Source organism: Chenopodium album, chromosome 15 (genome assembly GCF_948465745.1).
Source record: "Chenopodium album chromosome 15, dcCheAlbu1.1, whole genome shotgun sequence".
Lineage (NCBI taxonomy): Eukaryota > Viridiplantae > Streptophyta > Magnoliopsida > Caryophyllales > Amaranthaceae > Chenopodium > Chenopodium album.
In genome coordinates, this window is record NC_137848.1 from 47,509,069 (window position 1) to 47,536,767 (window position 27,699).

At 33.0% G+C, this 27,699-nt stretch overlaps 2 protein-coding genes and 2 pseudogenes across 3 annotated transcripts; 3 read left to right on the top strand and 1 right to left on the bottom strand.

Moving 5' to 3' along the window:
• Window positions 1-7,763: 7,763 nt before the first annotated feature.
• On the top strand, window positions 7,764-11,923 carry LOC145581311 (protein TEEBE pseudogene; annotated as a pseudogene).
• Window positions 11,924-14,697: 2,774 nt separating this feature from the next.
• LOC145581312 (uncharacterized) lies at window positions 14,698-17,399 on the bottom strand. Its single transcript, XM_081638338.1, has 3 exons — window positions 16,398-17,399; window positions 15,462-15,692; window positions 14,698-15,378 (listed from the first exon to the last, which is right to left on the bottom strand). The coding sequence occupies exons 1-3, from the start codon at window positions 17,397-17,399 to the stop codon at window positions 14,698-14,700; spliced, it is 1,914 nt and encodes a 637-aa protein (XP_081494464.1).
• Window positions 17,400-19,221: 1,822 nt separating this feature from the next.
• LOC145581313 (protein TEEBE pseudogene) lies at window positions 19,222-21,838 on the top strand (annotated as a pseudogene). Its single transcript, XR_014099619.1, has 3 exons — window positions 19,222-19,315; window positions 20,436-20,933; window positions 21,234-21,838. The product of XR_014099619.1 is annotated as a protein TEEBE pseudogene (transcript).
• A 2,519-nt stretch (window positions 21,839-24,357) lies between these two features.
• Window positions 24,358-26,449, top strand: LOC145583231 (protein TEEBE-like). Its single transcript, XM_081640419.1, has 3 exons — window positions 24,358-24,475; window positions 25,032-25,529; window positions 25,928-26,449. Exons 1-3 carry the CDS (start codon window positions 24,379-24,381, stop codon window positions 26,446-26,448), a joined length of 1,116 nt encoding a protein of 371 aa, XP_081496545.1. The 5' UTR covers window positions 24,358-24,378; the 3' UTR covers window position 26,449.
• Window positions 26,450-27,699: the final 1,250 nt, after the last annotated feature.

Consider the following 27,699-nt stretch of genomic DNA (forward strand, 5'->3'; position numbering starts at 1 on the left):
GTATAATAATACTTAAACTATTAGAGTATATAATCTGTCCTCAATTTGTAAAAATTGTCAATTTCTTTATGATGTAAAATAATTCTGTTTGAATGAACCACTATATGTATTTTTTTTTTTTAAAAAAAAGATGATTATTATGATTTTGTATGTCAATTTCAATCAATTAAAGGTTACATGAAGTTTTTGAATTGTTGTTATTAGACGATTTCAAAATCATGGCATCATGCACTAGTTCGTATATATTATACCATGAATAATCTTCAACGCCAATGCATTTTTTTCGTTGTAAAAAGATATCGTCCTAGTTAAACGATGTATTCTGTATGTATAGAGTAACATTGTTTTTGACATCAGAATAGGATTCATACTCTGTATATGATAATGATCTTGAACAACACAACATATACTTGTGTTTGAAATTAGACAATTTTGACCATCATCCAAATAAAATTCACGTTTTAATTATCCAACTTCAGCCCAAAACAAATTAATTAACTCCCTAACAAAATTATCATCCCATATATCCTATTTCCGGGCCTCCATGCGCACGCAGCATACCCTACTGGTGCACATCAGCACATGTACTATGCTGTATGATAAGATATAACAATAACTTGATACATTTATTTGGATTGAGAGAATTAGAGCGAGGGAAAGGAAGAGAAGAAAAAAGGAGGGATTCATCCTACCTTCTTTGGATACCTTTTGGTAGGAGGGATAGGGATGTTCGTGGTGCGGTTTGTAATTTTTTCAAACCGCACCAAACCATAATTATAACCAAACTGTAATTATAACCATACTGCACCGCAAAATGCGGTTTGGCCATATTTTTAAAAATTATAAATATTTTTTAAAAAAAAGACTTATATTTTATTTTGTGATTATTAAAATATAATTTAAATATTAAACTACTTTTTTTAACTTTTAATTAGCTAATAATAAAAAATTACATCACAATTTTAAGCTATTTTATGTACTTTTTTTTAATACAAATAGTATAAAATTGGTATAACAGTTTGCGGTTTGAGGTTTGACTGCGGTTTGACGGTCTAAACCGCAAACCACATCAAAGCACGGTTTGGTCTAAAATGTTTTGGAAAGTGCACCAAACCGCAGTAGTCATTTTCAAAAACCGAACCGCAATTTTCAAACCGCAAACCGCACCAAACCTCAAAATTGTGGTTTGGTTTGCGGTTTGGTGCGATCCAGACCGCACTTTGAATAACCCTAAGGAGGGAAGTGGAAGGATTCATTTTCCCTCCCTCTTTAATAAATCAATTCTTTTCTTTATATGTTGGAAAGATTTAGAGGGAAAATGTAATCTTACCTTCTCCCTCCCTCAATTAAATCTATATCTATCTATCTATAACTATAATTAAAGAAAAAACCGCTTACATCACCTGTGTACACATGTCATTTTATCATTAAAAAATTTCCCTCCAATTTGCTTATGACATCATCATTTTTTTTTCTTCCTATTTTTGTCTTTCAAAATTCAAAATTGGAAAAAATAATTCTTAAAAATAAATAAAAGTGTGAACATCAATTAATCAAAAACATATTAATGATTTTTCTCTTTTCAAAAACCCTCATTTTGTGATTAATTATTTTACACTCTCTTATTGATTTTTTTTTTATTCTAACTAAATCGTGCATCGCACAAGTACTAATCTAGTTAATAAACATTCTACAGGCTCGACGGGTGCTTCCTATAATACTACCAAGTGTTTCTTTCGATAACAAGTGGCTTCCCTAATTTAATAAGCAATCAAACCTATTCTCATGATATCATATATATTAAAGACATTGAGAACGACATCCTATAACTCCTAACAAGAACATTTAGCTATTCTCATGCATAAAGGCTCTTACATAACTTTAATTAGGGTTCTAAATCAATTAAGAATCAACTTTCATTGTAAACCTAATCACATTCAACACACTATTCCTAGTTATTTATTGATAATAAAACCAACCCTAACAATTAAATTGGGAATTGAGAATCAATTATACATCAATCTATATTAGGGTTCACCCTAAACCTAACCCTAGATTATAAAGCTACTCACACATGAAATTTAAATAAATAAATTTAACAATATAATAAGAAAAAAATATAATAACAATAATAAGAAAGTAAAGGATAAGAAAATACTTGAATTGAATTAAGGGTAATGTTATACATAGCCCTTAGGGCTACATATAAAAATTTAATATCTTTCCTTTTTTGGTATAAGTTTAGAAGTACATGACAAAATCAAGTGCAAATAAATCAGTGTAATCTATATCTATACTTATATACTACAGTAATCCCTGGCGTTATCCCTAAAGTACACATGGCATCATCTCATAAAAAATTTTCCCGCCCAAAAAATTGTTTTTTTTTTAATGAAGTTTTGGCTTTATATTTAGGGATTGATACCTAAAAAATATAGCGCTAAAGAATAAGAAATATTACGTAATATTATAAAATACTACTTAGGAAATTATCAAAAAGTATTATTAATCTTATACTATATCATAATGTTTATTGTACTTTTTTTTTATTTTTTATGTTTTATTACTTCTTATATATGATTTCGTTTTGTACCGTTTCTAATAAACGAATTATAAAATAATATTGTAGAACCGTGCATAGCACTGGTTTTGAACTAGTACTATACTAAAATAGGGTACACTAGCTCCATGGCTGACACGTGTCCTTGTTTTAGTTTAGTTTAGGTTTTTTTTTAATTTTTTTTTTTGGTTAAAAAATATTTCGGTGTATATTTGTCAAAAATCTTATTCATATATATCATCGCATATTATAGACTATTTCTCATAACTATAAAATCCTATAAAATCTTATTTTACTAAAGTACTTTTTTTTTTTTTTTGAAACAATTTTACTAAAGTACTTGGTTTTAAGGAGTTCTATATAATCTTGGTCAACTCTAAACATGTATAAATTTTTTGTCAAATAAATATAGTACTTTTAATAAAAAGTTATAAAGTGAAAAGCATTACTTTGTTTTATAAATAATCTCTATGATCAATTTATATGATCTAATCTATATGAATGATTTAATTTGTACTTCGTATATAATATTGGTTTTTTTTTTTTTTTTTTTCAGTTTTTCTAATAAATATTTGATAATGAGGAATATTTACAAGCTTGAAAAATGAAGGTCTAATATATCATTTGGAAAATAACAAAAAAACCTTTATTATTTCCTCTATTACAAGATTTACCACATTTTTTCCCCAAATATCTCTCAATTTATTGAAACAATACTTTTGAAGATTTTTTTTTTAATTAAAAAAAATACACCACTTGCCGCTTAGCTTTCACGGAAGAATGTCATATCAAATGCTATATATATGTCTCCTAATTTTTATAGAAAATGACATGAAAATAATTTGCTTGCTTATATCATCCTCCTAATCAAAGCATATGCATTATCCCATCCTTTATTTTTGCACAAAAAAATGATGCAAAATATTTTATTACTTGAACTAAGCAATAGTAGCGCAATCTCAAGACATTAATCATGCACTCTACCATCATTAGCTAATCTTACTTTGTTTTAGATGTTATTTTGGTGGTAATTTATTTTCTAATTCCATTGCATGTTCATATTTAAGCAATAATCTAACTTGTACGTACTTTAATTTGGTCTGATCTAATAATAATGATTGTACAAGGTGATATGCTTTAATGCGCGTAGTACTTGAGAAGTTCATATGTTGTTTAACTTTATCAAAGATGTCTTGGCTTAGTGGTTGTACGATATTATCATAGGTTTGAATTCCCTCATTTCCGATTGTAATTTGTGTAGTCATAGTGGCTTATTAAAAAAACGTATATTATTGGATATATTATATCATTTTTTCCCTATCAATCTTTATTTTAAAAAGAAAAAAAAATGTAATAAGCCACAATATGCATACTACATGATTTTTTTAAGCAAATGAGCTCTCCACTTTATATAATATGTTGCATTTTTTAGGAGGTTGGATGAAATAATTTAGTTTTAAGGATTTTTTTTATATTAACAATGAAGTTTGATAAAATATTAAGACGTTCAATAAAATAAATAGAGAAATATTTGGAAAAAAGTGGTAAATCTTGTAATAGAGGAAATAATGAAGACTTTATTATTTTCCATATGATATATTAGACCTTTCTTTGTTTAAATTCGCAAATATTCTTCATTATCAAATATTTATTAGGAATCCATTTTCTAATGTGTGCTCAAGGAAACACATTACAAAAACCGCTTTTTTTTTAAAAAAAAAAGATATAATAATGAGAAAAAGATCTCAAAATTTTTATTAAATTATAATTTCTTTTCTTAGTATTTGACTACCCATAACTGATAGTTTGTAAAGTTGACTAAGATACATATTTGTGATTTGTTTATACAATTTATTTGACAGTACAATATTGAATTTTATTATTTACGTATGACACATTCCCTTTTTGAAAAAAAAAATTACACTTAATTAAATTATGTTGTCAGATAATTTCTGTTATTTCTATTTGTTTAGTGGTAAGGACACGCATGCTTTTACATAGATTGTTTAAGTATGTATTTGATGTAAATGCTAGTTATCAAATATATGAAATTGCATTAAACAATAATCGATCACAAAGTCAATAGATATATTAATATTAAAATTAAAGTCCATAGTTATATTGTAGTATTTTTTTTATTACATTTTTACTATTATGTAATTTTTTGTTGTTTAGATAACCGCAAGGATATGTGATGAAAATTTGATCATAAGATCCCCTGAAAATAAGAGAGAAACTTTAACTAACTGAGCTGTTTTTTTTAAGGGTACTAATAACTATCATTTTGTGTTAATGTATTATTTTTCTATATATAAAAAATTGAAAGGTTTTGAAAAAATATATTTCCAATTCAAAAGTTATCGATCATTTAAGGACTAAGGAGGTGATGAGACATTGCATGTATTATAAGTAGATATAAATATCTTGGAAATAAATTGGAGGGGCAAGGGTTGTACAGGCATAATAGGTGATATGCGGGTGATTGCGTATTAACTGGGTATGGATACCTTAGTGAATGAGGACAAAACTATTGTACTAGATGTTAAGTTAAACACACATTTTCATAGTGGCTTACCACACGAGGTGGTTGGGGTTTTTTGGTCAGGGGCTACTCGGTCAATTAGACGTAGCTTGGTTAGGGATTTTTTAGCCAGTTAGGCGTAACTTGGTCAGGGGCTACTCGGTCATTCAAGGATTACTCGATCGGTCGGTCAGGGGTTACACAGTTGGTCAAGGGCTATTCGATCGGTCAAGGGTTACTCGGTCAGTGTTTTGGTGTGTGTCAGCTTGTTGCACGGTGTGGCTGGCCACACCCAAAAAAACACTGTAAGTTTAAGTTGTTGCATTTAATTTGAATCCTTTAAACATAAGAGTTAAAAATTGTTTTAATAAGTACTAGGCATACATCATTTAATTTTTCCCTTCTGAGAGGTTCATATCTTGATTTATTATGATTAGCATGGAAAATAATTTATGATTCAAGTACTAATTTATACAAATTAATTGTTATTCTAATATTCAATTAATTTAAGGTTTTACGCGAGATAAAAATGAAGATTTTTAGTAAACCGTGCATCGCACGTGCATCGCACGGGTGCTATACTAGTTAATGAATATATTTCATTAATACTTTCCTCTTTTAGCTTCTTATTATACATAGCCCTTAAGGTTACATATACCTTTTTGTTGAACTAATAACAATAATAAGAAAATAAAGAAAAACAAGTGCCTCAAGGCCCCCAACACGACTAAACTAGATACGGAGTATAAGACGAAGAATTAGGAAATTGCAATAACAAGTGCTTTCGTGCATGGTATTATTGGCAGGTCAGTGTACGCAATTGGCTTTCCAGTGGCATAAGTTGCGGCACCAAGTGAGGTATACATTCAATTAAGGAACATGCATGAAAATCTTTGATATTATTGTACTACCATTTCCAGGTGCTGATTGCTGGTTTTTTTTTCCGTACTAGTTTATACAAGTCAAAAACCAATTTTTATCACTAAGTAATACGGCATTTTGCATGAGGGTAGGGATCCATTTACCCTTTGCTCTCACTTTTAAAGTACAAGTGTCTAGCTATGAATTGGTTTCCGATTCTTGTGAGAGATTTTAAAACGTGAGTTCATTAATTTACCGAGAGATCAAAGTAATGTTTTTTTTATTTACTAAACAATATAACAAGTAAGTGGAGATCAGATAGATTCTGTTTAGGTGAAAATTACACAGAAATGGAGGCAACATAAAATTTGTAACAGATTTGCTAATTAATCCTTATATCAGCTTGCAGTTGAACAAGAGGAGAGATTATGATCATCTTACTTAGTCCAGCCTATCAATTGCATGAGGTCACGTGCCTATAAATCTATGACAATACGAGTAACTCATTTGACTTACAAATTAATTTGAGTGTACTTATCACATAATTAACTTATTTACTACTGTAGTTATTTATTCTAATTATAAAGTTACACCCTTTGACTTACAACCTAAGTGAACCGTACCAGGGAATCATGTATAATGTTGAAGTTCAAGTTTATGAGACAGTGAGGTGAATGAGCTAATAACACCTTACAAAATACTACCTCCGTTTCTTTTTAGTAGACATGTATTTCTTTTTAGAAAGTTTTTTTTTAGTTGACACATTTTCCTTTGAGGTAAGTTTTTTACCTTGTATTTACAAGTTATCCCACTTGTTTTATCATTCTCTCTCACTCTCTCTCCTCTCCTTAATATATGTGCCTAAATCAAACGCGTCAATCAAATAGAAACGGAGGAAGTACAAATTAATTAAGTCGGTTTAAGTTCATCAACGAATGCATAATTTGATTGCTTTGACTTTTTTTTAATAAATTGAGTTGTTGACTTTAATTTGGAAGATGCATGGATGCATGGTTCACATGCATCGTTGCATACTTGCATTGTTAGCTATATCCCAACATTGTAGATTTAAATTACTCTTATCTTTTAATTTTGTAGACAAGAACCAGACACTTTCCGACACCAATTTAATTAAATTTAATTTTACTCTTGAATTATACTTGAAATCTACTTTCTATAATCAATTTAAAAAGGTTTCATTATCTTAGTTGAATACTTATTTACTTGTTAATATATTATTACTCGTATCTATTTTCTATGAATATTAACACATATTTATTATCGCACCACTGAACTTATTCATTTATTTAGTCGTTTGAATATATATATAACTATATAAGACATGTCTATTTGACTATTTATGAATCCCCCTTCAAAAAAAAAATTTGACTATTTATGAATACTGTAACATTTTCTAATAATACATTAATACATGCACTAAATTACATACGTGTAAATATAACAAAATTAAATATATTGAATTTCGATCTCAATCTTTTTGATTGTTACTTCTTCGTGTTTGTGTCCTATCCGCTTTCATGTAATGCATACTTTAAATAAAATGAATTGATATAATAGTTGAGTAAAAAAGCTACGGAGTAAGAGAATAAAACCTAGGATGCAAAAAGGAGACAAGTTAACACCTCTCATGGCATATATTTCTCAAGTCATTATTTCACAATCAATGCTAGTATCATGATGGTGAATTAAGTACAGCTTATTTATATGGTTTATTTTTCATCGTTCATTGCAATTGCACAATTTAGGGATCTCTCTCTCCCTCTTTCACTCTCTCTTTCTCTCTTATACAAGAAAACTATGATGGCTTCTTATCAAAATCTTTGCCTTGTTATGCTCATTTTGTTGATAAGCAGCAGCAGTTATTTTGCTTCTCCAGTTAACACCGCCCCTCGCGATGGTGAGTTTGGCAAATATTATTATTTATGTTTTTGTAAATTTTAAACAAGTGCTTATAAATAGCAAATGTAGTCATTGTTTCGATGCAAACTTGACCTATTTTAATGGTGAATTCGTGTCAACATCACAAATTCAAACATTGCAAACAGATAATTAATGTAGTATGATAAATTAGCTTATTTGGTTAAAGTATATATGTACGCATTTACAAATATAATGCGTGTGTATTTTTTTTTTTCTTAGAGTAGTAATGCATAATTTTTCGACAATGCAATGATGTCCCTCCTTACAAGTTCAAGTCCTCCATTAGCTCATGTAAAGTAATTTACGACCTACAAATTAAACTTGCATATAGTTGCATTGAGCTCACTAATAATAACGGTTTGGTCTTATTTATGCCGGATCAAGATAGCTGGTATACATTTTACCAACCCAAAGAACAATTTTGAGAAAACCCAAAGAACAATTGATTGACTAGAATGGGACACCATGCATTTTTTAACTGGATTTCCACTAAGATAGATATGATTCACATGAAAATAGTAAACTTTTTTTTTTTTTTTTTTTTTTTTGAGGAAAATGAAAATAGTAAACTTTATTACTAGAATAAATAGTAAAGTGAAATTAGTAAAGTGAAATTAATGAGTCATATTAAGCAAAAACTTAGCCTAAAGTTCATCAAAATTGAGATGAGGAGAAAAGCCTAAGTCATTATTATTTAAGGAAAAAAATGGAAATTCTTCCCCATCATTATCGTATGTAATTAAATCATATTTATTCCAAATAATAGAAGTTCAAGTTTTGTGTTAATCAATTTTTGTTGATCTAATCATACATCTAAACACTAGGATACTAATCTTTGAGTTTTTTTTTTTTTCCCAAATAAATAGGACTACTTCCCAATGGAAATTTTGAAGAAGGACCAAAACCATCAAACCTCAATAAGAAGGTAATTGTTGGCAAATACTCCCTTCCCAAATGGGTGAAAAAGGGCTTAGTGCAATATATATCAGGTGGACCTCAACCAGGTGGCTTCTACTTTGCTGTTCCACGTGGCGTCCATGCGATAAGGTTAGGGAATCAAGCCTCGATATCCCAATTTTTAAAAGTTAAAAAAGGATCATTCTACTCTCTTACATTTAGCGCGACAAAGACTTGTATAGAAGAGGAGGTTTTAAGGGTATCGGCTTCAAAAGAAACCACGGATCTACCCATTCAAACAATGTATAGTAGTGATGGAGGTGATACTTATGCTTGGGCATTTCAAGCAACTTCTAATATTGTTAAGGTCACTTTCTACAATCCTCATGTTCAAGAAGATCCTACTTGTGGACCACTCTTGGATGCTATTGCTATCAAGGAGATGTTGCCTCTCCCCAAACCAATAGGTACTATAATTTTTTATTCATTTACTCAATACTTCCTCCGTCCCTAAATTTTTTTTCTGTTTTAACTTTTTTGTAAGACAATCACTGTCTAAATAGAAAGAATTGTAGAGACAACGAATATTAAATATATATTACCTATATATTATCTATAATTTTCTTAGCTTCTTCTATTTTACTTCGTAATTATTTACAAATATTTAAAAGTTTTTTTTTAAGAGATTGTAAACTTTGATGTCCTCTTTAACTTTTTTTTTTTTAATTTATATTCCATAAATGTAGTTTAATTTGTTCAAAACACAAATATAATCAATACAAAGGAAGTACATACTTCTATGAAAATATATAGAACTAGTGATCGATCCAATTAGGTGAGATGAATTTAGATTAGCAAAAATTAATACTTCCTCCGTTTTTATTTAGTTACAACACACTCCTTTGGCACGCATGTTAAGGATGATATTAGACTAGGTAAACGGATGAATTAATTTACAAAATTTTAACACCTATAAGAAGAAAGGGATAAGTTACTACGGTTTAAATTTCATTACTTAATTCATTCGTTTACCTAGTTTAATCCCCTCATCGATAAGCGTGATAAAAGGTGTGTTGCAAGTATAAAAAAATAGAGGAAATATGATTTTTCATAAGTGAACATCAATTATTATATTTGAAATGTACGCGTTGATGAGGGGATTGAGCGATATCATAATGTTGAAACATTTACCATCATATACTTGCATCATGACATAATATACTTTCTCTGTTTCTTTTTAGTTGCTATATTTTTCTATTTTGAAAATTTTTAATTAGTTGCAACACTTTCTATTTTTGACGTTCTTTTCTCTATATCTCTCTCCTACTCACATAGGTCTATCTTATTTTTCTCTCTATATCTCTCTTCTTTTTAAAAAACTTTCTAGGAGACCGTGAAAATAAAAGTGTAGCAACTAAAAAAACGGAGGAAGTATATACTACCTCCTTTAACAGTTATTTGCAACAAAGGGGGTAGCACAGACTCCTAGGCAAAACTTTTAAAGTATTATTATTGAAAAATAAGGGCACTTGGTTAAGTATTAATCCTACCTAGAAAAAACAATTAAACAAAACCCATGATCACCTAAACTCAGAACCACTGAACCCAGAAACACCACCGACAACCACCAGAACCACCAAACCCACCGACAACCACCAGAACCACCAAACCCACCGACACCCAGAACCCAAAACCACCATCGAAACCTACCCACAAACCCAACCATCACCAAAACCACCGAAACCCCACCACAAACCCACTCCAAACCACCGAAAGTCCGAAACCCAACCACAAACCCACCCAAAACCACCGAAACCTAACTCACGAACCCAAAACGACCGACCCCCTCCCCACAAACCAAGCCAAAACCACCGAAACCCCACCACGAACCCAATCACCACCAAAACCACCAAAATCCCACCACAAACTAGCCAATACCACCGAAACCCCATCACAAACCCAACCACCACCAAAACCACCGAAATCCCACCACAAACCCAACTAATACCACCGAAACCCCACCACAAACCCAACTACCACCAAAACCACCGAAACCCCACCACGAACCCAGGCAAAACTACCGAAACCCAACCACGAACTCAACCACCACTAAAACCACCGAAATCCAACCAAACCCACCCATAAATGACCCCAATAAACCTGCAAATCCACCCATAAGCCACCAAATCCAACCACAAATCAAGCAAACCACCGACAAATAATCAGATCTGAAACCAACAAGTAAGATAGTTTGGAATTTGAAGAGAGATGAGAGTTGAAGAAGATGAAATGAGAGATGGAGGAGGAGAGAGAAAGATGATACGAGAGATGAAGGAGGAGAGAGAAAGATAATCAATTTAGATTAAGGTTATAATGTTTTGTAAATTAAGTGTAGTATTATATGCTAATAAGTCTTAAATAAGGGTATTTTGGTCATTTAGATAGAAAAAAGTTACTAAAATAGGAAAGAAATAAGTTTGTTGCAAATAATAGATATCGCCCATTTTTGGTAAATGTTGCAATTAACTGTTAACGGAGGTAGTAGATTTTTTTTTTCAAAATTGAACTTATGGAAATTAATCTTTGCATGCAGGAAACATTGTTAAAAACGGAGACTTTGAAATTGGTCCTCATGTATTCAACAATTTCTCAACTGGTGTACTTATATCTCCACATTCGATGGACGTTGTTTCACCACTCCCTGCCTGGATTGTCGAATCTCTTAAACCTGTAAAATACGTCGATTCAGCACACTTCTTTGTACCTTCAGGGTCTGCAGCCATTGAGTTGATAGGAGGAAGAGAAAGCGCGATAGCTCAAATCATAAGAACAACTCCTAACAAGCATTACCTCCTAACCTTCACCATTGGAGACGCGGAGAATGATTGCACCGGACCAATGATGGTGGAAGCATTCGCGGCAATGGAAAATGTTGTAGCTCACCATGAGTCTCATGGAAAGGGTAGTTTTACACATGCAAGTCTCAAGTTTCAGGCTATGTCATTTAGAACTAGGTTAACATTTTGGAGCTCAATGTATCACACTAAAGCTAATGATTTTGGATCCATGTGTGGTCCTGTCTTGGATGATGTTAAGGTGGTACCTCTTTATTGATTATTGTCATAGTAAAACAATTAAAATGATTTTCGTTGCATGATATTTATCAAATTTATTCACAATATCATGAAATATAAGTTAATAATTTAGAATTACTTACCATTATATGTGTACAATCGTACATTACATGTATATTGAGGTTATTGTATTCTTCGTAGTAACTTTATTCTCAATTGCACATTTGTTAAATAAAATGTGTTTGCTTCCTTGACTAATTCCTTCTTTAATTATTTGTTACTTATAGTAATCCAGGTAGATATGCAAATCCTTTTGACAAAAAATATTAGGACTTAATTTGTAATGCCTTTGAGGATGTTGTGGCTCTAATTGGACTAGTTGTTGCCCACTAATGAGACGTTCTCTTGCAAGTTAGTTAGTGTTTATTGGTTGTAATTATTCTCCATTTTTTTAGAATATTAAGGGTCTGTTATGTTTATATTATTTTCACTTATTTCAGATCTAATAAGTTGTGATAAGTTAAGATAAATTTAGTTAACTTCAGATAAGATAAGTTCAGGAAAAATAGGTTGTGATAAGGGTTAACCAAGCTAAGTGCTGATTACAACTAAAATAAGTTTTTCAGTTAATTCAGACAAGCTCGATAAGTTTATATAAATTCAAATAAGTAAAAATCAGCTAAATGAGCATACCCTAAGAAGTAACTCACAATTATTGTACATTATTCATGGAGGCTTTTCATATTAGAGCTGATCGAATTATCTTGATCTGAGGCATTGCTTGGGATCCTAAGAAAGAGATCTCTTTCTTTAGGAATCCATTTTCTATATGATATGGAAACAATGAAGAAGAGGAAAAAAGCCATCAAATTAAACATAAAGAACAATGCAAGTAATGAAAGAGAATTTTTCCCACATTCAATAGGAGAAAAAGGGGAATAATATTTTTCTAAGCGACATAATTTAACCTCTACGTACTATACAATTTTTTGAACATAATGGCTTATATGGATATGAAGACAATAATATGCTGAGAAGAATAAATCACACACTGAAATTTAGATTGGCTCATTCTGCTGATTGTTCATTTCATTCATCATAAGTTGATTACACTATCAGTGTTTACATATATAGGCTGCTTGAACCACTAACAAAGTGACAGCACACCATAGAGAAACTTCCTAAGAAACTTACAAAATAACAGCTATGAAATGACAGCACACAAACTAGGAACAAGACAAAAAACATAAACATCTACATCAGCACCAATAAGAAATGAGCACCATCCTTCAACACTCCCCCTCAAGCTGAGAGGAAGAATTCTGAAATCCCAGCTTGTTGAGTAATTGAGTATATTGTTCTGTGGACACCACCTTAGTGAATAGATCTGCAAGTTGTTTTGAGCTCTTAACATAGGTAGGAAGAACAATCCCATCAATCACCTTTTCTCTAATGAAATGGCAGTCTATCTCCACATGTTTAGTTTTCTCATGCTGAACTAGGTTTGCAGCAATTGCCAAGGCAGCCTGATTATCACAGAATAAGGGAGTATGCTTAAGAGATTTCAGACCCAGGTCCTTTAAGAGTTGCTTAAGCCACATGACTTCACAAACAGTGAGAGCCATTGACTTATATTCAGCCTTAATAGTAGATCGAGCTACAACCTGCTGTTTCTTTGCTTTCCAGGATATAGGAAAGTCCCCTATAAGAATACAAAAACCAGAAGTCGATTTTCTTGTGATAGGGCAGCCTGCCCAATCACTGTCACAATAAGCTTTCAGTTCTACAACAGAATCAGCAGCAAGAAGAATCCCTTGACTCTTAGACCCAGACAAGTACCTTAGAACCCTAATTGCAGCCTGATAATGAGCAGAGGTAGGAGAGTGCATGAACTGGCTAAGAGTATGAACAGTAAAGGCAATATCTGGTCTGGTTATGGTGAGATATATCAATTTTCCAATCAACCTATGATATTTTTCAGGTTGAGTCAAAGGACTACCAGAATTGTGAGTGAGCTTGTGATGGACATCCATGGGTAATATGAGTGGTTTACACCCATTCATGTTGTATTCCTGAAGCATATCTAAAACATACTTCCTCTAAGATAGAAATATCCCAGCATCTGTTCTGTCAGCTTCAATTCCCAAAAAATACTTAAGCTTACCCAAATCCTTCATCTTGAACTGACTATTCAAGTACTTTTTTGCTTCACAAATCATGTCCATGCTACTTCTTGTGATGATCAAATCATCAACATAGATAAGAATAGTACCTGAATCCTTTCCCAAGATATCCCTGTGGAAGCTTCATGTACACTGTCTCTTGAAGATCTCCATGAAGAAAGGCATTCTTCACATCCATTTGATGAACATTCCATCCCTTCATTGCAGCAACAGCCAAAAAAGATCTTACAGTTGACATTTTTGCTACAGGTGCAATTGTCTCTTTGTAATCTATCCCTTCCTTCTATCTATTCCCAAGAACAACAAGTCTTGATTTATGTCTCTCAATCTTTCCTGTCTTAGGATTGTACTTTGTAGTATAGAGACATTTACACCCAATTGTATGCTTTCCTTGGGGAAGATCGGTAATTTCCCAGGTGTTATTGTTCTCTAGAGCTTCCAATTCTTCATTCATTGCTTCCTGCCATTTGCAGTGCTTTACAACATCTTTGAAGTGTATTGGATCAGGTTCCTTAATGGGAGATACCATCATATAGAAATAATTTGCACTTGCATGAGTTTCAGCATTCTTTCTTACAGCATTATCATAGCTCAAAGTAGTAGCACCTACTTTATAGTCTTCATGCCATGTTGGAGATCTAGTTTGTCTAGAAGACCTTCTCATCTCTTTTGTGTTTGGTTCTTCTCTTGCTGAAATTCTATATCAGTTTCTTCTTCATATGCTTCTTCACTTTTTGAATCACTATGAGCACTATCCCCATCATCATCAATCCAGCTCTGATTTTGCTCACTGTTCTGGTTCTCTTCTCTTTCTGTAGAAACAGTGTGAAAGATGTGATATGGAAAAATATTTTCATAGCACTTCACATCCCTTGATACAAAAGCTTGACCATTTATCAAACTAATCAGTTTGTAACCCTTCTGATTACTTGGATATCCCATGAATATGCAGGGAATACCTCTTGCATCAAGCTTATCATGAGAAATGCTTGGATTACTGGCCATAGCAAGGCACCCAAACGTTCTTAATTCTTCACATGTTGGTTTTCTGTCATTAAGAACCTCATATGGAGTTTTGTCACCTAGCACAACATAGGGTAACCTGTTGGTAATATACACAGCAACATGAATGCAATCACCCCAGTATTTCGCAGGAAGCCCTACTTGAAATCTCAGAGCTCTACCCATCTCCCATATGTTCTTATGTTTCCTCTCAGCTCTTCCATTTTGCTGAGGTCTTCCTACACATGAGGTTTGATGAATTATCCCCAATTTTTCATACAAAGGCTTGCACTTCTGATCCTCAAATTCTGGTGCATTGTCAGACCTCAAAATCTTTACCTTTCTTCCATATTGAGTTTCACCATTTTCATAAAGTTCTCAAGAAATTTGAATGCATCAGATTTTTGCACCATGAGATTCACCCAAGTTAATCTTGAGTGATCATCTACAATAGTCATAAAGTACTTATACTTTCCCTTTGTAAACACTCTATGAGGACCCCATGTACCAATGTGCACAAGTTCAAATGGCTCCTTTGCTCTAGACTCACTCACAACATAAGGGAGCTTTGTGAACTTTGCTAGAGGACATGTTAAGCAAACCTCACCCTTTCCTTCTTTCAACCCTTTCAGCCCTTGGATTTTCTCAATCCTCTAGATTGGAGCATGTCCCAATTTATGATGCTATAAAGTTCTATAACTCAACTTTGGGACATTAGTCACAATTGTAGGAACATTTCTATATGAACTGACATTCATAGCATTTCTTCTCTCACTTTCTTCCTTTCCAGATATTTGGGCCTTTAATTAACTTATAACAACTCAATAGGTTTGTTTTCCAGGTAATACAGACCACTCCTCATCCTTCCTATCCCTTTTACAGTGTTAGACTCTAAGTCTTGTATGATGCAATATTTGGGATAGAATAATATCTTACTATGTGAATCATGCATAAGTTTATTCATAGAGATAAGATTATGCTTGAAACTAGGAACATACAACATAACACATTTTTCAAGGACAAGTTGTTTCCTAGATTCACATTGCCAAAGTGAGAGATATTAGCAGTTTGGCCAGTAGGTAGGTTGATTTAAGGATTATTTTTGCTTCTCACAACATCATGCATTGCATTTAAATAGCCAGTCATATGATCAGAAGCACTAGAATCAATTATCCACTCATTTTCAATAGATTCAGCAAAACAACATGACACCATACCTAGCTATGTTCTGTTTCATCATCATTATCACCAAAATACTGCTTTGGAAGCATTTTCAACAGAGCCTCTATCTGCGGAACAGTGAATTGGTTTGCCATACCAATGCTCGATCCACCAAATTCACTTTAAGTGCTGCTTACATTTGCTGCAACTCTGTTGCCCTTGTTCTTGTTTCCCCACTTGTTGTTCCCAGAAGCTATCTTCCCTTTTCCTTTCTGAAATGTTGGAACAGGTTTCTGCTGGTATTTTTCATGCCAACTAGGGTACCCAACAACTATCCAGCAGTCTTCTGCCACGAGTCCTGCTTTCCCACAGGCTGTGCAGCCATAATCTAAGAGGGGAACAGATCCTCTACCAAAACCACCTCCTCCTGGTGGTCCTCCCCCTGAAGGAACTCCCCCTGAAGGTGAGCCTGATCCCTTACTAAACATCACTAAAGATTCATATTCTTCTTTAGTGTTGTTTAAGAGGGATGTCTGAGACTCTTCTTGTTCAAGATAGCAACATGCTGTTTCTACAGATGGTAAGGCAGTCATCATGAGAAGCTGACTCCTTTGAGGTCCATATTCATCATCAAGACCATTTAAGGATTGGAACAACTTGTGTTCCTCCATTTGCTTGTTCAGAGATGTCAGGAAAACACTCACTTCAGAAGTGATATTAGTGATTACAGGAAGAGCATGGAGAGATTCCAGTTCTTCCCATATTGCTTTCATTTTGGTATAGTATTCACTGATCTTCTTTCCTTGCTGCTTGGTCTCATACAAATCTTTGTTAAGTTTGTATTTCCTAGACCCATTTGTGAGAGAAAATCTCCTTTCCAGCTCAGTCCAAATCTGAGATGAGCTGTTAACAAACATAATAGATTGTTTTATTGAGTCTGATACTGACCCTAGTATCCATGAGATGATCATCCTGTTGCAAGTCTCCCATGTCTCAAATTTGACCTCATCATCGTGGTATTTCTTCAGTGTTCCTGTTACAAACCCAAGCTTCCTTTTTCCAGCTAGAACAATCTCCATAGATCTCTTCCATGACCTAAAGTTGGAAGATCCCTGAAGTTTCTCAATTCCAACAAACGCTTGACCATCTGAAGGGTGAAGATAAAGAGGGCTGATAGGTTCAATAGTTGTTGTTGGCATTATAAATAGAAGATTTTAAGCAGAAAAGAGTAAAAAGATTTCAACTTTATATAGAGAACATTAATATCAGAGAATATTTGTGAGTTTGAGAAAAGAAAAGAACAATTTTTAGGCTAGATCTGAGCCTGCGGCTCTGATACCATGAAGACAATAATATGATGAGAAGAATAAATCACACACTGAAATTTAGATTGGCTCATTTTGCTGATTGTTCATTTCATTCATCATAAGCTGATTACACTATCAGTCTTTACATATATAGGCTGCTTGAACCACTAACAAAGTGACAGCACACCATAGAGAAACTTCCTAAGAAACTTACAAAATAACAGCTATGAAATGACAGCATACAAACTAGGAACAGGACAAAAAACATAAACATCTACATCAGCAGCAATAAGAAATGAGCACCATCCTTCAACAGGATAGTTGGACGAGTTGCAAAGAGATGTAAGCAAAGACGTCTCCATCGACTCCATGATATAAGCTACTCCGAGTTTGGCCTTCTATGATCTAAATAGCGTAACATAAATTTTGTATCACTATAACTTGTGTATATCTAGGGGTGTAAATGAGGCAATACGTTCGTGAACTACTCGCGAACAAACTCGGTTAAAGCTTGGTCAAAACTCGTTTGTTAAGCTAATGAACAAGCTTGAACAAAAATCTTAAGCTCGTCAAATAGATGAACAAAGTTCGAACAACATCATGTTTGACTCGGTAATGTTCATGAATAGCTTGTCTAAGTCCATTTATAGGTTTTTTCATACCCAATTAATACTTGGAAAATTTATATATCTTTTATTCATACATATTTGTAAAAAGTACTGATTATTTCATCAAGTAAAGGCATGAAAACTCTGTCATTACTTTTTTTCTATAGTTAGAATATAAACATCTTATATAAAATTAAATGGACGTGTTAAAATTTTGAAAGAAACCATATTTTTAATGATAAATTAGGACTCGTTTATTTAATCAAGCCCTATTTAGACTGGTTCAAGCTCGAACTTAAACTCAAAATGCTAATGAGTACGTTCGTGATCAAAGCTTGAACAAGCCAATTTTTTAACGAGCCGAGCTCGAACAAGATTTTTAAAAGCTCGAGATAGTTCGAACACGAATAATTAGCTTAGTCCGAACAGACTAAAACTCGGCTCGGCCCATATCGTTTGCAGCCCTATGTATATCTCTCAATGTACAATTTTGTTGATAAATATATTTAAATATACAATAATGAAAGTAGCTCAACAATAATTTACTTGATAATATTTACACACTTTTAAGAAATTCGTAATATACCTAGCCAAAATTAGTACATTCAAGAAAAGTATTAGAGGCTTATTATTTGTAGTCTTAATGCCTACATATATTATTACCCTAAATTACATACCAATTACGAGTAGCTTATTTGTTTTCGACCTTCTTGTTACGTTCCATTAATAAATGTTACTTGAGTTAAATAAGAAAGAAAACAATTCTGAATAGAACAATACGTCTAGCTTGAAGCTGAAGGTCATAGTTGACCACAGAGTTACGAGCTCCCCCAGATAAGTGTGTAAAACGAAGCTTACTAACACACCAATTTAGAAAGAAAGAGGAAGGATATTAGAGGCAATCCAACATAACTCACGGCTTATATAGTGGACTAAACCACGAGATTATTTCAATTTCCAATTCATTTTCACTCAAATCCTTACTCTTTTCATGATAACATTCAATAATGCTACAGCATCTCTCGAGTAGTATATATTGCTAATCTCATTGTTTAGATTAAGTGCACATTTTCGAGACCTCGGTCGTTTTCTTTTCCTCTCTCAAAATGGCTTCGTCTTCCCTTTGCCTTGTGTTCGTATTCGTCTTGATAAGCTGCAGTGATTATTTTGCTTCTTCAATCAATGCTACTGTGCTTGATGGTGAGTAATTTAATAATTGACAATATATAATGATATAGACGAGTTTTAATCTGAGATATTGGGGTACCATGCAATCTTCGACTAATACTTATCATACTTTATTAGATAGTACTATATAAATGATTTTGTGTATTTGTTTTAGTAGTGTTTACGAAGTATATTTTAGTTACCACTTGCTCATTGTTTCGTATGTTAATAATCAATGTTTATGCTCCCATTTCGGATAACATGTTACTAGCAAAATTTTGATGGCGAACCTATGTATTTTTTTTTTTGGCAAAGTTCATAATTCAAAATGTTGGGCTTCTAAGAAAGAGCATATTAAAAAGATGGAGGTTACGGAAATGCGCATGTTAAGGTGGATGTGTGGAAACACTTTAAGAGATAGAATCAGAAATGAGGTTATTCGCAAGAAAGTAGGTGTGGCGGGCATTGTAGATAAATTAAGGGAAAATCGTCTGCGTTGGTTTGGACATGTAAGACGGAGACCCGAGGGTGCACCGGTGCGAAGAGTGGAAGAGTGGGACCATGGAGGGATTAAACGAGGAAGAGGGAGACCAAAGATGACTTGGTTGGAAGGAGTGAGGAAGGATATGAAGTGCATGGATTTACGTGAGGATGAAGTTTTGGATCGTAAGGGATGGAGGAGAAAGATTTATGTTGATGACTACACGGAATAATCAAATTTGGTTCATGTTAGCCGACCCCACTTTTGGGATTAAGGCTTTGATTGATTGATTGATTGATTGATTCATAATTCAAAAATATATTTATTGATATATTTGCGCGATTGTATTAGAAAAGGTCTAATCGTTATTATATTGTAAAATTTTATGTACACATCAATTGCTAAGTTTTTCAATTAAACTGTTGAAGTTAATCTGAAAATGAAGCATAAGGCTATATATGGAAAGACAAAAGTAGATATATCACGTTGAATTAAACATTAGTTATTACGTTAATATGCACGTTATTTATATTTTTAATTTGTCATATATTCTCAAATGAATCAATTTAAATAATACTTTTAAATTTTGAAATGAGCTATGTGCTTTTCACATTTACTAGTGAGGCTTCAACAAGCAAATGTTTCAACAATTTTTATGTTACATACATACAGGACTTCTTCCAAATGGAAACTTTGAACAAGGGCCAAAGCCATCAGACTTAAAGGGCACAGTAATCAAAGGAAAATACTCCCTCCCAAAATGGGTTAAGAAGGGCTTGGTAGAGTACATATCAGGTGGACCTCAACCGGGTGGCTTCTTTTTCGCGGTTCCACGAGGTATCCATGCTATAAGGCTAGGGAATGAGGCCTCTATACATCAATATGTGAGAGTTAAGAAAGGGTCATATTACTCTCTTACTTTTAGCGCAACAAGAACTTGTGCCCTAGATGAGGTCTTAGGGGTTTCAGCTTCCAATGACTCCGCGGATTTACCCATCCAAACATTGTATAGTAGCAATGGAGGAGATACTTATGCTTGGGCTTTTGAGGCCACTTCTCAAATTGTTAAGGTTGCGTTTCATAACCCGGGTAAGGAAGAAGACCCTGAATGTGGACCGCTTATGGATGCCATTGCAATCAAAGAGATGGCACCACTTCCTAAACCCATAGGTAAGATCAATTCAATTTGAACATATTATGCAATTTTACATTTTTTGTCCGACTGAGTTACAATTGTTACATGACATTATAAATTAAACTAGGGAGAAAGGGTACAAACCTTTGATTTATTGGTACACAGCCTGTAATAAGAATTTGCCGCTAGGCCCAGACTGGCCTCATTGGTAGAATAACACAAATTAAATACAAACTCAACCAAAAGTTTAAGCTGATGAAGCCTATTAGTTTACAACCTTTAGAGATATGTTTAACAATTTTTTAATTTTTTTTTGTATTTTTTAATTCTTTTAGGAAACATGGTGAAGAATGGAGACTTTGAAATAGGTCCACATGTATTCAAAAATTTCTCAACAGGAGTCCTCCTCCTTCCACATGCCCATGATTATATCACTCCACTTCCTGGTTGGATTATTGAATCACTAAAACCAGTCAAGTACATTGATTCAACACACTTCTCTGTGCCCTCAAAATCCTTTGCTGTCGAATTAGTAGGAGGAAGAGAGAGCGCGATAGCTCAAATCATTAGAACGGTCCAAGATCAATTCTACCTCCTCACCTTCAAAATCGGAGATGCCAAAAATGGATGCAATGGACCTATGTTAGTGGAAGCATTCGCGGCCAAAGATACAGTTAAAGTTAACTATGAATCCAAGGGAAAGGGTCGTTTCACTTCTGCTAGTCTCAAATTTAAGGCTATCTCAGATAGAACTAGGCTAACCTTTTGGAGTTCTTATTATCACAACACCGTTGATTTTAGTCACATGTGTGGTCCTGTTTTGGACGATGTTAGGGTTGTGCCTCTTCACTAATTGCAAGGGACGAAAGGAATATTACGTATGACTAAAGATTATTTTGTAAGTGATTATTACGAATGGAATAATAATATGTTATAGGGATTAAAGCAAGATTATTTTTATGCCACGATTTCTATACAAGGAAATTTAAGACATCATTGTTTTAACAAAGCATGTATTATGAAATGAATTTATGTAAGATATAGTAATGTGAAATGATCTTTTGCACAAGGGTCTTGGAATATTTTGACTGAAATTATTTCTTTTTAATTATTTCAAAATACAGCTGATGTGTAGGCATGTTTTACAAAGTGTAAGTCATAGATTTACCTTATAATTTAGCTTCTATCATCCAATTTGCCTAAACAAATTTAGTTAACCTAAATTTAATACTCTGATTTGTAGCTCAGAAAATTAAACAAGGGGTACCATTTCCATCTTTAACTTACATTAGCTGATTCAAACCAGACCATTTCATCCCCCTTGAGAGATGATCACGAGTTTTTTTGGATGTTTAGTGACGTTTTTAAGGGCATTTTAGGAAACCATGCGTAGCTAAGCTAGTATACGTTTTGACATTTTTTTAGCATCCCATGAAAATGTTTTTTTTTGGTTTTTTTTTTTTTTTTTCTTTGAAAAAAACATAGTAAGATACGGGGGTGCTCCTCCTCCTATCACAAGAGCAGTGGGGTTGAGGATTGAATCCAAGTCACTCCTAGGGAAAATGCATGATCCTCAAATTCTATGATTTTTTTTTTTTTTTTTTTTTTTTTTTTTTTTTTTTTTTTTTTTTGGTTTTTGTTTGGAAAGAAAAGATAGAGCAATATATTAATTAAGGAGGAAGGTCCATCTCCGCCAAGATTACAACCTTACAATAGTTTGAGGAAAAGCACTAAAACGAATAACTTCATCATTCCCCTTGTATCTCCCCTAGCAACTAGGTGAGCTACCGTATTACAACTTCTTTTGACATGAGAAAAAAGACACACATTGAACCACGCTCTATCCAATCTAATATCATCATAAACAACATGAATTGGGGCACGTCCATCAGTTTCAGAAGAGATAGCTTTAATGATATTAACTTGACCAAAAGGCAAAGATAACTTGTTAAATAGCTTTGGAATCTCAACGGAATTCTCTTAAAGCCCCACTTTCTAGGAAGGATATGACCAAATATTTAGCTAGTCTATACTACACTCCATAATAATAACGTATTAACTAGCCAGGCCATATAATACATAGTTTTACAACAAAATAATATCTACAGCAATTAAAGTTGAGGTCTTAAGTTCATGTGATCAAATTATATTATTGTTTGGATAGTTAAATAGTTAAATTAAAATATTAACTCCCAGCAGAAGTAGAGTATTGTTTGTAATGTAGTACGACAGAAACCGAGCAAGAAGGAAGGATACCTTAAATAAGAAGCAATTCTTAGTATAGGACAGTGTGAGCAGTAATTAGTGATTAAGAAGAGACAATGTAACATATCTCACGGCTTATTTGGTGGACTCACGCACTACATGATTCCATTTCGATCCTTCCACTAGTCTTCTGTCTTCTCATTATTTCTCTTCACATTCATTGCTGTGCCAGCCTCGATCTCATTTTGTTGATTGTGATTATGTACTCAGAATTTCGTATCCCTCGTCCATCCTAATTTAGTACGTTATTGCATAATTCCTTCTGTTCACAAATATTCGTCTTTTAGCAATAAAAGTTTTGACCTAGTGCCAGCCTAGTGGTTAACATTAAGAATCTGTGCGCGATAGGTTGATAGCTCATAGTTAGGTTCAAATACCCCATCCCCATTCTAATTTGTTTGCTCTTGTAATTAATTCGGAAAAAAAAAAAAAAAAAAAAAAAAAAAAAAAAAAAAAAAAATTCAATATTAGGATGTCTATAAACAATTTCTCTACATAATTGGAAATTTCACCAACCTATGCGATGTTTACCCTTCACTTACGTTACGCTCTTTCTCTCAAACACTCACTTCATATTCTATATGATGTGAACCTCTTTGTTTTTACCCACGAACTGGCTACATGAGTACATGCTACTCTAGACCTCTAGTATGTGACCGGAGTTTGATAAAATGATACTCCTATCATTCCATTTTAAATTTTCCAATTTGAGATGTTTAAAATTAGTGTCAAGTTTTCAATAAACAACAAAATGCATGGATTTAACATGCCACTTAACTTAATTTTAAGTAGTCAAAATTAATCTAGAAAAGACGGGTAGCACCTCAATAAGTCAATAAATGATGTTCCTTCAATTTTTTCATTCACTAAATATCACAACTCAGGAGTAGCTTAACTGATTAAATTAAAGTCTTGAGTGTAGTAAACAAAACTTAAAATCAAATCCCGTCGTCTACATCACTAATTTTTGTTACTCATGTACAAAAGAAAATACTCATAATAATTAAAATGGAACAAAGAGAGTGCTAAGAAAGGACTGAGAATAGTTTAATTTATATATGTTAATTAACATAAATTATTATTAATTTCAGAGTCAATGTATAATGTCTATGTATATATATTGAGTCTAACTTCTCAGTTTTCATTACACTTTCACGTTCTCGGAAGCGCCATTTTCTCTCTCTTTCTCTACAATCGAGTATTCCTAAGATCAAAATGGGTTTGTCTCCCCTTTGCTTTGTCTTTCTTGTGCTAATGATAAGCAGCAGTGATTATATTGCTTCTTCAATCGTCTATGCAACTACTTCTGATGGTGAGTTTTACTTATCTATACTCTAACTTTATGTCTATTTCCCATCTTATTTTATATTTATTCATACCTCTTCCAAATTAAATACGAGTAGAAAAAAAAAATCATATTCTTGTATTTATATCGAAAATGACTTCAACTAACATGGTTGGGAGGTAGTTAACGGGAAAAAAAGTGGGTCATGCATGAAAACTAGCCCACCTCACATCTAAGGATTGGGCCATATTTCATTGACTCTCGTCTCTTATTATGAGGGTCTAAGTTTTATTGGGTTGAACCGTTGAACCTACTTACGTAAAAGAAAAGTTTAAACATAGATCTACATCTTACTCCTAAAACTTAGGGCCAAAAAAAGTTAGTCACATAATCACATTCCACCTCCTTTCTAATGATTAGCGATGTGACATGTACCAATAACATTATTTAAAGTCTCATATTGCATTCATTGATTTGGTATCTCCATTATCAATAACTATATTATAAATGAGTAAGTTCTAGGCTTATAAGTTTTGTACACAATGAGTTTTACTTATATGGTGAAATCAATCTCTATTTGTAGGATTTCTCCCAAATGGGAACTTTGAAGAGGCACCAAAGCCATCAAACATGAAGAATACAGTAATAATTGGTAAACATTCTCTTCCCAAATGGGAAATCAATGGCTTAGTAGAGTACATATCAGGTGGACCTCAACCAGGTGGCTTCTACTTCAACGTGCCACGTGGTGTACACGCTATTAGGTTAGGGAATGAGGCCTATATCTCCCAAAAAGTAGTACTAAAGAAAAATTCATACTACTCAATCACTTTTAGCACAACAAGAACATGTGCACAAGAGGAGTCTATTAGGGTTGCAGCCTCAGGAACCACAGTAGATCTCCCTATTCAAACATTGTTTAGTGGTGATGGAGGAGATACTTATGCTTGGGCTTTTAAGGCTACTTCTGAGAATGTTAAGATCACTTTGAAGAACCCTGGAATTGAAGAGGATCCAGCTTGTGGCCCACTCTTGGATGCTATTGCAATTAAAGAGATATTGTTACCACACTACATTGGAGGTAAATTTCTAACTTATAAGGTTATGGCATCTACATTGTGGGTCATCTACACCGACGACTACACATATGTTTTCCTATGCTCCATGTTATTTGATTGTTTAACTAATTGTTCATATTATCATGATACTGGTCATTTTGATTATCAACACACTATTACAATATTACAATGGATGACAATTAACTTAGTTAGTTAAATGTTGAGAATGATACCCAAAATCTGGGATCAAATCTCGTTTACATCATAACTCTGAAAGTCAACTAAGCAGTTGACTGTTACATGTTAATTCTGATGGGTTAAAAACCCTTGTGTTGTTATACTAATAAACATTTGCAAGATATTACATTAATTTGAGGGTTATTGATGATTCATTACAATGTTCACCTTAATCTTTTTCCAGGTAACCTAGTTAAAAACGGAGGGTTTGAAACCGGTCCATATGTATTTGAGAAATTCTCAACAGGAGTCCTCATCCCTTCACACCCCCATGACTCCGTCTCCTCACTCCCTGGTTGGATCATTGAATCAGCGAGGCCTGTAAAGTTCATCGACTCGAAACATTTCTACGTACCCTCAGGATCATCTGCTATTGAGCTCGTAGGAGGACGAGAAAGTGCCATTGCTCAAATTATATATACCAAACCTAATGTATCATACCTCCTTACTTTTAAGGTTGGTGACGCCAAAAATAATTGTCCTGGTTCAATGGAAGTTGAAGCATTTGCTGGTAAAGAAAATGTTAAAGTACATTTCAATTCTGAAGCTAAAGGTGGATTTACAACTGCTAGTCTCAAGTTTCAAGCAATTTCTGATAGAACAAGAATTACATTTTGGAGTGCATATTATCACACTAGGCTTGATTATGGCTATATGTGTGGTCCTGTATTAGATGATGTTAAGGTTGTACACGATATGTACTAGTGTGAGTTGATTAAATTAAAGTCATGTTGTTGAATTTTATTTGAGGTTTATTGATGATGATTTGTATGAAGTATACCAATAAATTAAATTGTGTTTAGAAAAGAAATATATTTTACTTTCAACCTGTTTTACAAAAGAATTCCACTTTACTTGTATAAATTTGTGTGATTTTTTTTTTCCTAATGAATTTAGGTTAGTTTATTTTGCTGTCAAAATTGACTCAACTAATTTAATATTGAGCTGGTAAATTTGACCTCTAATGAAAAGTTTTACATCTTACAAATTTCAATCTTTTAGTTGGTAGTTCAACCCCACCAAGAGCACTTTGAGAGAGGACCTTTTAGTCCTTTACCTTACCCTTCATTCACCCTACTCAAAAAGTGTCTAGCTTGTTAACAAGTTTGGGTTGACCATATGGGGTTATGACCTTCTATGGACCATCTTCTTTAAAAAAAAAAAAAAAAAAAAAATCTAATTTGAATATGATTTAAATTGATCTATTTTGTATTCTCTCTCCATATTATAAAGATCTATTTTTTTTTTTACAGGTATAAAGATCTATTGTTAATAATGTCAAAACTTATAAATTTTTACTAACTTATAAATTTTTACTACCTTAGATAATTAATGTACATCCTATATTACAGAGTATTGCAAGGCTTGCGCGTTTCAAAATCCAATTACACGAGATAGTATATATATATATATTTGATTAGTTACGGTTTAAGCATATTAGGATCTGAAATATACATATTCTGTAACTTTAAGTCACAGTCAATAACCATTCATCTACAGTTCTACATTCTAATACTACCTCCGTTAATTGTAATCTGCAACTTTGAGGTATTATTTGTGAGATATAAAATATTCTAAAGTTGCAGATAACAATTAACGGAGATAGTACAACACCAATTTTTGTCTCTTTGAAAGCTAAGAATTTTCTCCCAATTAAAACCTGATTTATATGACCTAATTTAAATCCAAAATTTTCAACAACTAATATGCTTTAGACTACCAGGTTCTCAAAAAAAAAAAAAATGCTTTAGATTACCAAATGAAACATCTCCATTCTCGACCATACACAATCAGCTTATAAAATAGTTAAAAAATGACTTTGTATGTATGAGATCTTCTTTGTATATTCTCCACTTCAAAATTTTCATTATCGTGTCACACTTCACTAAAGCGTTTACTAGACTTAAAATTTGGATATTGGACTTTTTCAAACCCCATGAGCCACGCCTAGGCGCC